Source organism: Taudactylus pleione, unplaced genomic scaffold (assembly GCF_031769625.1).
Source record: "Taudactylus pleione unplaced genomic scaffold, aTauple2 ptg000547l, whole genome shotgun sequence".
Taxonomy (NCBI): domain Eukaryota; kingdom Metazoa; phylum Chordata; class Amphibia; order Anura; family Myobatrachidae; genus Taudactylus; species Taudactylus pleione.
This window is the reverse complement of record NW_028284949.1, coordinates 2,617,023-2,629,967: the sequence shown is the minus strand read 5'-3', so window position 1 is coordinate 2,629,967 and position 12,945 is coordinate 2,617,023. Positions and strand designations below refer to the sequence as shown.

Sequence of the window (12,945 nt, the reverse complement as noted above, 5' to 3'; positions counted from 1 at the left end):
CACCCTCCTCTGCCACTACAGCACTCTCTTATCCTACACCCTCCTCTGTCACTACAGCAATCTCTTATCCTACACCCTCCTCTGTCACTACAGCAATCTCTTATCCTACAGCCTCCTCTGTCACTACAGCATCTCTTATCCTACATCCTCCTCTGTCACTACAGAAATCTCTTATCCTACACCCTCCTGTGTCACTACAGCAATCTCTTATCCTACACCCTCCTGTGTCACTACAGCGCTCTCTTATCCTACACCCTCCTGTGTCACTACAGCGCTCTCTTATCCTACACCCTCCTGTGTCACTACAGCGCTCTCTTATCCTACACCCTCCTCTGTCACTACAGCGCTCTCTTATCCTACACCCTCCTCTGTCACTACAGCGCTCTCTTATCCTACACCCTCCTCTGTCACTACAGCGCTCTCTTATCCTACACCCTCCTCTGTCACTACAGCGCTCTCTTATCCTACACCCTCCTCTGTCACTACAGCGCTCTCTTATCCTACACCCTCCTCTGTCCCTACAGCAATCTCTTAACCTACACCCTCCTGTCACTACAGCACTCTCTTATCCTACACCCTCCTCTGTCACTACAGCGCTCTCTTATCCTACACCCTCCTCTGTCACTACAGCGCTCTCTTATCCTACACCCTCCTCTGTCACTACAGCGCTCTCTTATCCTACACCCTCCTCTGTCACTACAGCACTCTCTTATCCTACACCCTCCTCTGTCACTACAGCACTCTCTTATACTACACCCTCCTCTGTCACTACAGCACTCTCTTATCCTACACCCTCCTCTGTCACTACAGCACTCTCTTATCCTACACCCTCCTCTGTCACTACAGCAAACTCTTATCCTACACCAGTGTTGGCTAACCTTGACACTCCAGCTGTTATGGAACTACATAACCCAGCATTCACTGCTACAGTTTTGCTATTAGGGCATGCTAAAACTGTGGCAGGGCATGCTGGGATATATAGTTCCACAACAGCTGGAGTGTCAAGGTTAGCCAACACTGTCCTACACCCTCCTCTGTCACTACAGCAATCTCTTATCCTACACCCTCCTCTGTCACTACAGCACTCTCTTATCCTACACCCTCCTGTCACTACAGCAATCTCTTATCATACACTCTCCTCTGTCACTACAGCCATCTCTTATCCTACACCCTCCTCTGTCACTACAGCAATCTCTTATCCTACACCTTCCTCTGTCACTACAGCCATCTCTTATCCTACACCCTCCTCTGTCACTACAGCACTCTCTTATCCTACACCCTCCTCTGTCACTACAGCACTCTCTTATCCTACACCCTCCTCTGTCACTACGGCCATCTCTTATCCCACACCCTCCTCTGACACTACAGCCATTTCTTATCCCACACCCTCCTCTGTCACTACAGCACTCTCTTATCCTACACCCTCCTCTGTCACTACAGCCATCTCTTATCCCACACCCTCCTCTGTCACTACAGCACTCTCTTATCCTACACCCTCCTCTGACACTACAGCCATCTCTTATCCTACACCCTCCTCTGTCACTACAGCAATCTCTTATCCTACACCCTCCTCTGTCACTACAGCCGTCTCTTATCCTACACCCTCCTCTGTCACTACAGCACTCTCTTATCCTATACCCTCCTCTGTCACTACAGCACTCTCTTATCCTACACCCTCCTCTGTCACTACAGCACTCTCTTATCCTATACCCTCCTCTGTCACTACAGCAGTCTCTTATCCTACACCCTCCTCTGTCACTACAGTCATCTCTTATCCTACACCCTCCTCTGTCACTACAGCAATCTCTTATCCTACACCCTCCTCTGTCACTACAGCCGTCTCTTATCCTACACCCTCCTCTGTCACTACAGCATCTCTTATCCTACACTCTCCTCTGTCACTACAGCATCTCTTATCCTACACCAGTGTTGGCTAACCTTGACACTCCAGCTGTTATGGAACTACATAACCCAGCATGCACTGCTACAGTTTTGCTATTAGGGCATGCTAAAACTGTGGCAGGGTATGCTGGGATATATAGTTCCACAACAGCTGGAGTGTCAAGGTTAGCCAACACTGCCCTACACCCTCCTCTGTCACTACAGCAATCTCTTAACCTACACCCTCCTCTGTCACTACAGTCATCTCTTATCCTACATCCTCCACTGTCACTACAGCACTCTCTTATCCTACACCTTCCTCTGTCACTACAGCACTCTCTCTTATCCTACACCCTCCTCTGTCACTACAGCATCTCTTATCCTACACCCTCCTCTGTCACTACAGCCATCTCTTATCCTGCACCCTCCTCTGACACTACAGCACTCTCTTATCCTACACCCTCCTCTGTCACTACAGCAATCTCTTATCCTACAGCCTCCTCTGTCACTACAGCCATCTCTTATCCTACACCCTCCTCTGTCACTACAGCCATCTCTTATCCTACACCCTCCTGTCACTACAGCACTCTCTTATCCTACACCCTCCTCTGTCACTACAGCACTCTCTTATCCTACACCCTCCTCTGTCACTACAGCAATCTCTTATCCTACACCCTCCTCTGTCACTACAGCGCTCTCTTATCCTACACCCTCCTCTGTCACTACAGCGCTCTCTTATCCTACACCCTCCTCTGTCACTACAGCGCTCTCTTATCCTACACCCTCCTCTGTCACTACAGCACTCTCTTATCCTACACCCTCCTCTGTCACTACAGCAATCTCTTATCCTACACCCTCCTGTCACTACAGCACTCTCTTATCCTACACCCTCCTCTGTCACTACAGCACTCTCTTATCCTACACCCTCCTCTGTCACTACAGCACTCTCTTATCCTACACCCTCCTCTGTCACTACAGCACTCTCTTATCCTACACCCTCCTCTGTCACTACAGCACTCTCTTATCCTACACCCTCCTCTGTCACTACAGCACTCTCTTATCCTACACCCTCCTCTGTCACTACAGCAATCTCTTATCCTACACCCTCCTCTGTCACTACAGCACTCTCTTATCCTACACCCTCCTCTGTCACTACAGCAAACTCTTATCCTACACCTTCCTCTGTCACTACAGCCATCTCTTATCCTGCACCCTCCTCTGTCACTACAGCCATCTCTTATCCTGCACCCTCCTCTGTCACTACAGCCATCTCTTATCCTGCACCCTCCTCTGTCACTACAGCACTCTCTTATCCTACACCAGTGTTGGCTAACCTTGACACTCCAGCTGTTATGGAACTACATAACCCAGCATGCACTGCTACAGTTTTGCTATTAGGGCATGCTAAAACTGTGGCAGGGCATGCTGGGATATATAGTTCCACAACAGCTGGAGTGTCAAGGTTAGCCAACACTGTCCTACACCCTCCTCTGTCACTACAGCAATCTCTTATCCTACACCCTCCTCTGTCACTACAGTCATCTCTTATCCTACACCCTCCTCTGTCACTACAGCACTCTCTTATCCTACACCCTCCTCTGTCACTACAGCACTCTCTTATCCTACACCCTCCTCTGTCACTACAGCAATCTCTTATCCTACACCCTCCTCTGTCACTACAGCAATCTCTTATCCTACACCCTCCTCTGCCACTACAGCAATCTCTTATCCCACACCCTCCTCTGTCACTACAGCCATCTCTTATCCCACACCCTCCTCTGTCACTACAGCCATCTCTTATCCCACACCCTCCTCTGACACTACAGCCATCTCTTATCCTACACCCTCCTCTGTCACTACAGCGCTCTCTTATCCTACACCCTCCTCTGTCACTACAGCGCTCTCTTATCCCACACCCTCCTCTGTCACTACAGCACTCTCTTATCCCACACCCTCCTCTGTCACTACAGCCATCTCTTATCCCACACCCTCCTCTGTCACTACAGCCATCTCTTATCCCACACCCTCCTCTGTCACTACAGCCATCTCTTATCCTACACCCTCCTCTGCCACTACAGCAATCTCTTATCCTACACCCTCCTCTGTCACTACAGCATCTCTTATCCTACATCCTCCTCTGTCACTACAGCATCTCTTATCCTACATCCTCCTCTGTCACTACAGCAATCTCTTATCCTACATCCTCCTCTGTCACTACAGCAATCTCTTATCCTACATCCTCCTCTGTCACTACAGCAATCTCTTATCCTACACCCTCCTCTGTCACTACAGCAATCTCTTATCCTACACCCTCCTCTGTCCCTTTGCGTGCCTCACCGCTGCACATTCCTTATACTGTGCTCTGCTGCACTCTGTGTCCTCATCATACTGCTGTGACTTGTCCTGCTGCTCTCCTTCCCATGTCTGTGCTCGCCTACATCACATCTTACACCTATGATCAGGAATATTGGCTCTACTGTATTTGCTGGTTAGAGTGACACCCACAGTGCAAGAGGCTTCTATGTGGCCACACAAGCTAAGTGAATTGCCCCCATAGTATGAACTTTTACTCCATGTAGAAATAAATTATTTCTTCTTCGGGGTCCATAGGGCTCCACAGGGAGACATTGGGGTGTAGGTGGGACCTGGAGGACTGGACACCAACAGCAGCAGTTTCATTGGAGCTGGGCCACCATTATAACGGGGCTGCATTAAGCAGCCTAAGCTTTAATTTGAAGTCCTGTGGCTGGGGGTGGGGTATATATTGAAGAGGACACGAGGCATCCTGGGAGCTGAAAGCTTTAACTGTTTAGTGCCTGGATCTCTCACACCACATTACCCCATGGTATCCCTGTGGACCTTATGGACCTCGAAGAAAAAGATTGATCAATGGTCAGTCTAACATAACTCTTATTTTCTGTTTGTATGTGACTTGTGCTAGCGCTAATCTCTATTTCTATGCTGTCAGTTTATACCTGTCACTTTTTTCTACTATACCCTGTCATATTAAGGTATAGAGGGTTCACTGTACCTCACATCTGTATAATTGTGAGGGCTATCACATACTATATAGTGGGGTTGCACACTACATTGTGCCATATATAGCGCGGTTGCACACTATATTGTGCCATATTACACATACTGCAGGGTATTCACTGCACTGTATCATACTGTGTATTCTATTATTCTTGAGGCTATTTCTGGCAGAGGAAAGAATAACAAGCAGCCTGAGGCTGCTGCCCCTACTCTGTTGTCCCTTAAGTCCTGCTTAGCGGGTTTAGCACCAGAGGACCTGATTCAGGATGGTCTTTGTACTAATTGTTACACAGCCCCAGGCCCTTCGGCTCCGGTGTCTCTCCCTCAGGGCCCACCATGGGCGGCCTTTTCATAGATGCTGGCAAAACTTGCGGACCACATAGCAGTCCCCATGGTGGCTCCCCCTGTGGGATGGCCACAGCTGGTACTCCCTACAAATCCTTTGCTTCCCCCGTGGGTAGACGTACTGTCTACCTCAGTACAGAGTTTGGCTAATACCTCTAGGGTTTATCAGCAAATGCTGCAAAAGGAAAAGCTTTTATCTACTAAACGTGCTGTTATCTTCCCAGTCCAGATTCTGATATATCATCTGGGGAGGCAGAACTCTCACTCTGACTCTGTCTCAGGAGATGAGGAGCCACCCTCTAAACTAAATATACCTGCTCTTGTGAGAGCTGTAATATCAATTTTACAAATAGAAGAGGATGAAACCACTCCTATGAAAAATAATACACTTTTTAAACTACAAAACCCTCTTCCAGCTGCTGATTGCACTAAATGGGAAGTTCCCCTAACAGTGGATTCTCATGTAACATGTCTGGTTAAAAATGCCACATTACCCATTCATACTGCAAGCTCCTTAAAGGAGACTACAGATGGACGTATAGAAGCATGTCATAAATCAATTTACTCTCTTACAGGAGCAATTGCTAGTCATGCTAGTGCTACATCCTGGGTGGCAAAAGCCATTGAGAGCTGGACAGAGGCCCGAGAAGAGACATTTCCCTCTGATGCTTCAAGGGAACAACTATCCTATGAATCTCGCATTAGGGATGCAGCCTCCTACTTAGGTGAAGCAGCTATGGATACTGCTCTCCTGGCCTTCAGGATATCTGCCACTTCGGTAGTGTCTCGCCAAATTGTTTGGCTTCGTTCCTGGAAAGCAGATTCGGACTCAAAACAGGCTCTGGAGTCTCTGCCTTATTCGGGAGATATCTTATTTGGTCCAGAATTAGATAAAATTGTGACTACTTTGACAGCTTCCAAGACGGTGTTCCCTCCCTCTGCATATAATACAAAATCTAGGACGTCATCCTTTCGGTCCTTTTTGCCCTCAGGGCAAAGCCAAGGGTCAGTCCTTTCCACGGCAGCAGACATCAGCCAAGGCCTCCAAGCCTAGGGCCAAACAAGCCTGGGCTACAAGACGGCCACCTGCCAAGTCTGAGGACAAGCCTCTAGCCTGACGGAGGGGGCCTCTCCCTGGGGGCTCCCAGGGTGGAAGGTCTACTGACAGATACCTGGGTAAGAGAAGTGGTCTCCCATGGATATGCCCTATCCTTCCTGAGGCGACCCTACCAACAGTTCCTTTGCACAGAACCACCATCGGACTCAACCAAGGCCCTGCTGCTCCAAAAAGCCATTCAGTCCTTACTAAATTCAGGAGTAATAATTTGGGTCCCTTCCTCACAATGGGGCAAGGGCTATTATTATACCCTTTTCTTAGTTAAGAAGCAAAGTGTCTAATCGGCCTAACCTCAAATCTTTGAACAAGTTTATCAGGGTGCCCAGATTTCGTATGGAAACCCTCCATTCTATTATTCTAGCTTTTAAGCCTGGCGATTTTATGGTATCCCTAGACATTCAGGACGCTTAACTACATGTACTTATAGTGACTTCTCGTCAACAATATCCGGTTTGCTACACTACAGCAACATTACTAATTTCAGACTCTACCGTTTGGCCTCTCAACAGCCCCTCAGGTCTTTACCAAGATCATGGCAGTTATGGTGGCCTTTCTTCGTCAAGGGATCAGACTGCTGGCATACTTGGATGATCTCTTGCTGTTGGCCAGCTCCCCAGAGGCTCTTCACCTCCATCTGCAGGTAACAAATGCACGGTTGACTGATCAACTGGAAACAGTCTTCCCTGACACCCTCTCAAAAGATGGTACATTTGGGAGCCCTGCAGGACTCTCAATCAAGTTCACAGAATCTTCCTAACGGCGGACAAGACTTTAGCACTACAGCTTAAACTACGCAGACTGCTTCACAATCGCAGAGTGTCGATTCCGTCTGCAATGCAGGCTTTGAGATCGATGGTGTCCACCTTCGACATGGAGTTCACCCAGTTTCACTCCAGGCCCCTACAACACCAGATCCTCTCCAGGTGGAACTGGCTACCACATCTGCTGAAATCCCAGACTATGAGTCTCCCCCCAGAGGTTCACCTGACCCTAGCCTGGTGGCTAGAGGCTTCCCATTTGAACTAGGGTTGTCTCTTTTGGATCCCGGACTGGACTTTCCTGACCACGGACACGAGCGTCTGAACGTGGGTCGCAGTAACCGGCCAGTATTCCTTGTAGGGCCGATTGTCCCCTGTGTATGTAGTGTTGCAAATCAACATCCTAGAACTTCGAGCCATCTACAGAGTTCTCACTCTGGCTCAGAATATTCTGAAAAACAGGCCAGTACAAGTTACAGTCCAACAACACCACGGCTGTGGCCTACCTCTATCACCAAGGGGGCACGCGAAGTCAGTCAGCAATGACAGAAGTGTTCCACATTCTCATATAGACCGAACGCAATCTCCCAGCCATCTCCACAGTGTTCATCCCAGGGATTCTCAAAAGGGAAGCGGATTTCCTCAGCCATTACAACGTGCATCCAGGAGAATGGTCTCTACATCCAGAAGTCTTTCAGCTTCTGGTAGACAAATGGGGTCTTCCAGAAGTGGATCTCATGGCCTCATTACACAACAACAAACTTCCAATTATGGAGGCAGAAAAAAGGACCCCGACGTGGCCTTCATAGACGCTTTGTTGTTGAAATTGAACTTCCATTTGGCATATCTCTTCCCTCCAATATCCCTGCTTCCTCGAGTACTTCGGATGTTCAGACAGGAGGAAGGCACAGTCCTGTTAATAGCTCCGCCTTGGCCCAGACGTCATTGGTACTTCAATCTTCAAAGCCTCTCCGTAGATGTTCCTCTTCATCTTCCTCTACAAGTAGACCTGTGGTCTCAGGGTACATGTCTACATCTGGACCTAGCCCCTCTGTCTTTAACGGCTTGGCTCTTGAGACATCCCTCTTAACGGCTAAGGGTTTCTCCAGCTCTGTTGTCCAGCCCATTCCTAGAGCACGTAAACCAGCCTCAGCCAGGATTTACCACAGAATATGGCATACAACTTTCCAATGGTGTGCTCCGAGAAACTGACCCTCAAGTCTTTAAAGTGCCTAGAATTCTTGCCTTCAGGCTGGACTGGATCTAGGCCTCAACCTATAATTCTCAAAGTGCAGGTCTCTGCTTTGTCTATCTGGTTTTAGCGCAGAATTGCTCCTATTCCGGATGTTCACACCTTCATGCAAAGTGTTCTACATATTCAACCTCCACTTGTCCCTCCTGTGGCTCCATGGGATTTGTCAGTGGTGCTCAAAGCACTTAAGGAACCTCCATTCGAACTCCTGGAATCGGTGGATGTCAAATGGCTCACTGCAAAGGCTCTGTTTCTTCTAACTATAGCATCTGCCCGTATTGTATCGGATTTAGGGGCACTTTCACGTTGGCCCCCTTTTTAATATTTCATTCAAACACATCCAGGCTTCCTTCCCAAGGTGGTTTCTCGCTTCCATCTGAATGAGGACATTGTGGTTCCGGCCTTTAATTCACCAGACCTCCAGGTGAGGCCTCTTTGGATGTGGTCCGTGCTCTGAAGATCTACGTCCTCTTTGTCCTATATGGACACCACAAGAAGGGATGGCCAGCTAACAGACTCTGGCCAGATAGATTTGCATGACTATCTCACAGGCTTACACGCAGACTGGCCTTCCTGTGCCGACTACAGTCTCTGCTCATTCTATGCACTCTGTGGGTCCCTCATGGGCAGCCCGGTGTGGCACCTCAGCTGAACAGCTATGCAAAGTGGCCACCTGGTCTTCTGTCCACACCTTTCTTAGGTTTTTATGCCTTTGATACATTTGCCTCTCAGGGTGCTTCCTTCGGACGTAGGGTTCTCCTATCAGCTCAGGAGCGTTCCCGCCCTTGAATAACTGCTTTGGGACATCCCCAATGTCTCCCTGTGGAGCCATATGGACCCTGAAGAAGAAAAGGAGAGTTATGGTAAAACTTACCTTGGTTAACTCTTTCTTTGAGTCCATAGTGTCCACACGGCACCTGCCCTGAAGCTCTTAGCTTCTATGGGTTGCTTGTCCTGGTCACTTGTTTTCTTCTCTGTGAGAGTGATGCCTCAGTGTTACCAGAGTTCCTTCTCTCCTATCCTGCTCCTGCCTTGGGCTTGTTAACAAAACTGAAGTGCCCTCAGGCTCTTGGCGGGGTATAGGTGGAAGTACCAGAGCATCCTGGGATTGAAAAGCTTTGCTGTTGGTGTCCGGTCCTCCAGGTCCTAACTACACCCCAATGTCTCTCTGTTGACCCTATGGACTTCGAAGAGAGTTAACCAAGGTACCATATCTCTCCTTATTTACAAATATGTATTTTATTTCCAGCAGATGGATTTAAAAGCAGAAATACCTCGGAGGGACGTCTCCTGTTGTCTTCAGATTTTAAAATAGAAGATAAGATTGTACAAGACTTTCCAGGACAAAACCACATTGCAGTAAATATACATCCAGTGTTTGACAGTGGAGATATGCCATCTGATCCCTCTAATCATAAGGAATGTTCTGATAATTTAGATGTTGTTACACATAGAATAAGACTTACAAGTGCTAAAATGTTTCCCTGTTCTGAATGTGGTAAGTGTTTTTTACATCGTTCAGTCTTTGTTAGACATCAGAGAAGTCACACAGGATGGAAACCATTTCCATGTTCTGAGTGTGGGAAATGTTTTGCAATTAAATCACAGCTTGTTTTGCATCTTAGAGTTCACACAGGGGAGAAACCGTTCTCTTGTTCTGAGTGTGGGAAATGTTTTGCTAAGAAATCGGTGCTAATTAGCCATCAGAGAATTCACACAGGTGAAAAACCATTCTCTTGTTCTGAGTGTGGGAAATGTTTTTCTCAGAAATCAAAACTGAATGAACATCACAGAATTCATACAGGTGAGAAACCATTCTCTTGTTCTGAGTGTGGGAAATGTTTTTCTCAGAAATCAAAACTGAATGAACATCACAGAATTCATACAGGTGAAAAACCATTCTCTTGTTCTGAGTGTGGGAAATGTTTTTCTCAGAAATTAAGACTGAATGAACATCAGAGAATTCACACAGGTGAGAAACCGTTCTCTTGTTCTGAGTGTGGGAAATGTTTTGCTAAGACATCAAATCTTGTTACGCATCAGAGATATCACACAGGTGTAAAACCATTTCCGTGTCCTGAATGCGGGAAATGTTTTACAGAGAAATCCAGTCTTGTTATACATCAGAGAAATCACACAGGTGAGAAGCAATTTTCGTGCACTGAGTGTGGAAAATGCTTTGCTCTGAAATCACGGCTGATTGAACATCAGAGATATCACACAGGTCAGAAACCGTTCCTTTGTTCTGAATGTGGGAAAGGTTTTGCTAAGAAATCAAATGTTGCTATACATCAGAAAACTCACACAGGTGAGAAACCTTTTCCATGTTCTGAGTGTGGGAAATGTTTTGCAAATAAATCAGGTCTTGTTATGCATCAGAAAACTCACACAGGTGAGAAACCTTTTCCATGCTTTGATTGTGGGACATGTTTTGTACATAAATCAGATCTTGTCAGACATCAGCGAATTCACACCGGTGAGAAGACTTTTCCATGTTCTGAGTGTGGGAAATGTTTTACAACTACATCAGCTCTTGTCAGACATCAGAAATGTCACACAGGTGAGAGGTCATTTCAATGTACTGAATGTGGAAAATGTTTTCCACATAAATCAGTTCTTGTTTCACATCAGAGACGTCACACGGGGGAGAAACCATTTCTCTGTTCTGAGTGTGGGAAATGTTTTACAGAGAAAACAGATCTCGTCAGACATCAGAAAATTCACACAGCTGCGAAGCAGTTTCCATGTTCTGAGTGTGGAAAATGTTTTACTCGAAAAATGACTCTCGTTGTACATCAGAAAATTCACATCACCATGGCTGCAGCAATAATGTAAATATTGTAAATTATAGAAACTTGTGTAAACTTCTATTTACAGTTTGTATTGACATCAATGATTTATGGAGTGCCTTTTAATGCTTTTCTCACAGTACAGTATATTAGCATGTTATAATTTAATTACTAGCCACAGGTGGCATGTGTTTCATTAACGTTAGCCTGGAACGTACAGTAGTGTCCTTCTATTACACATTGGCTATAGCTCTCCACTGTATTAAGATCACATTGTTATATAGGGTCCTAAAAAATACAGACCCTCCAACATAAGCCCTTCCACCCGGTACAAAATGATCTGCTCCTGGAATTCTCTCTTAGATGAGAAGGGTGTTTCACCACAGGTGGCTGCAATCAATTATTACCTAGTTCAGCACAGGTGACTGCAATCATTAATTAGGTCGGAAGTCCAGGAGCAGTGCATTTTGTACCGAGTACAACTGGTCATGTTGGAGGGTAGAAGAATATATAATAAAAGTAAGGGGCTGGAGATACACCCATGAGCCAAAACATTATGTCCACTCACGTATCAAGAAAAAATTGCGTGGGGCAGTCAAGTTGCAAAGTCTGTAGCGCCCCAAACAGGGCTGTTTGGCATGATTGCCGGATAGGTGTATGTGGAAGCATCTGTAAGATGACATGGCACAGGAACCAAACTGCTTTCAGTCTTGTTATAAAACGTAAATACATCAGACTACATTTCTATATGCTGTGAGGCTTTTCTCACCTCTGTGCTGAGCCTATTTCTGGCACTTTCTGGCCATATGCCAACATCAGTAACAGTGATTGCTTGATGCAGAAGTCACACACATTTTTTTCCCAGAAGGCTTTTCAGTTTCATAAACATTGCCAGTCTGCTCATTTCTCTTGACACGGCAAATGCAATCTACCCAAAATGGCCCAAGATGTGTTTTTGATTTATTTTATTTTTATATAGTTACCAGGAAATTTGTAGCTTTTGTTTCCGCATTGCTCCACCTTTAAAAAAAATTACAAAAAGCCCGTAGGTTTTCATAATAACATCTGCACTTGAAAACCATTGTGTCCCTGAGTATATTGGAGCCTGCATGAGGGTGATCCCTATTTCCTGACTTCATAATGTTTTTTTTCTTAGTGTAGAAGTTATTGCCTGGTGATCACTTTTTACCCCAGTGCAGTGAGATAAGCTCCACCCCTCAGTGACATCATTCTGCCATCTCCACCCCAAGCCTACACCAGCAGTAACATGTTTGAGGTGATGGTTGAGAATGAGTCCGACTAATGGTATGATGGAGCTACAGCATAACAAACGGTGGAGGCAGCCATTCTGCTGCTGAGACACAATCCATGAGAATGCAACTTTATCAAACCATCAGGAACCAGAGACCTTATTGAAGCACTTCATGATTTAATATACTGTAGGATGCCCCCAAAATGGCTGCCTGCGCTGTGTGTCGCTGACCATTGTGTTTTTCAATTGATGTGGGAAGACTTGTAACACCTATGTTTTATAATAACACTGTATATTGTGTACTGTAGGTTGCAAAGTGGCTATAGGAATGTGTTTATAATTCAGTTTCATGTTATGTCTCTATTGTGTTACTGTTAAAGTAGTGATGACATAACAGTACATTGTGTATATAGACATGACATGTTACCTTATTGTCTATACACAAATAAGGTAATAAAACATATTACCAACCAAGTTATGTTCTTGTTTCTGTTAAAATTATTTAAACGTGAGGA

The 12,945-nt window shown here is 46.1% G+C and overlaps 1 protein-coding gene across 1 annotated transcript in view; it reads left to right on the top strand.

Annotated features, from left to right (window-relative positions):
• LOC148500767 (uncharacterized) overlaps nt 1–12,945 on the top strand; it is a 66,204-nt gene that overhangs the window by 15,259 nt on the left and 38,000 nt on the right. Inside the window, exon 8 of the mRNA XM_088451360.1 lies at nt 9,639–11,198. Coding sequence (XP_088307486.1) covers nt 9,639–11,198 — 1,560 coding nt within the window. The remainder of the gene's footprint in view (nt 1–9,638; nt 11,199–12,945) is intronic.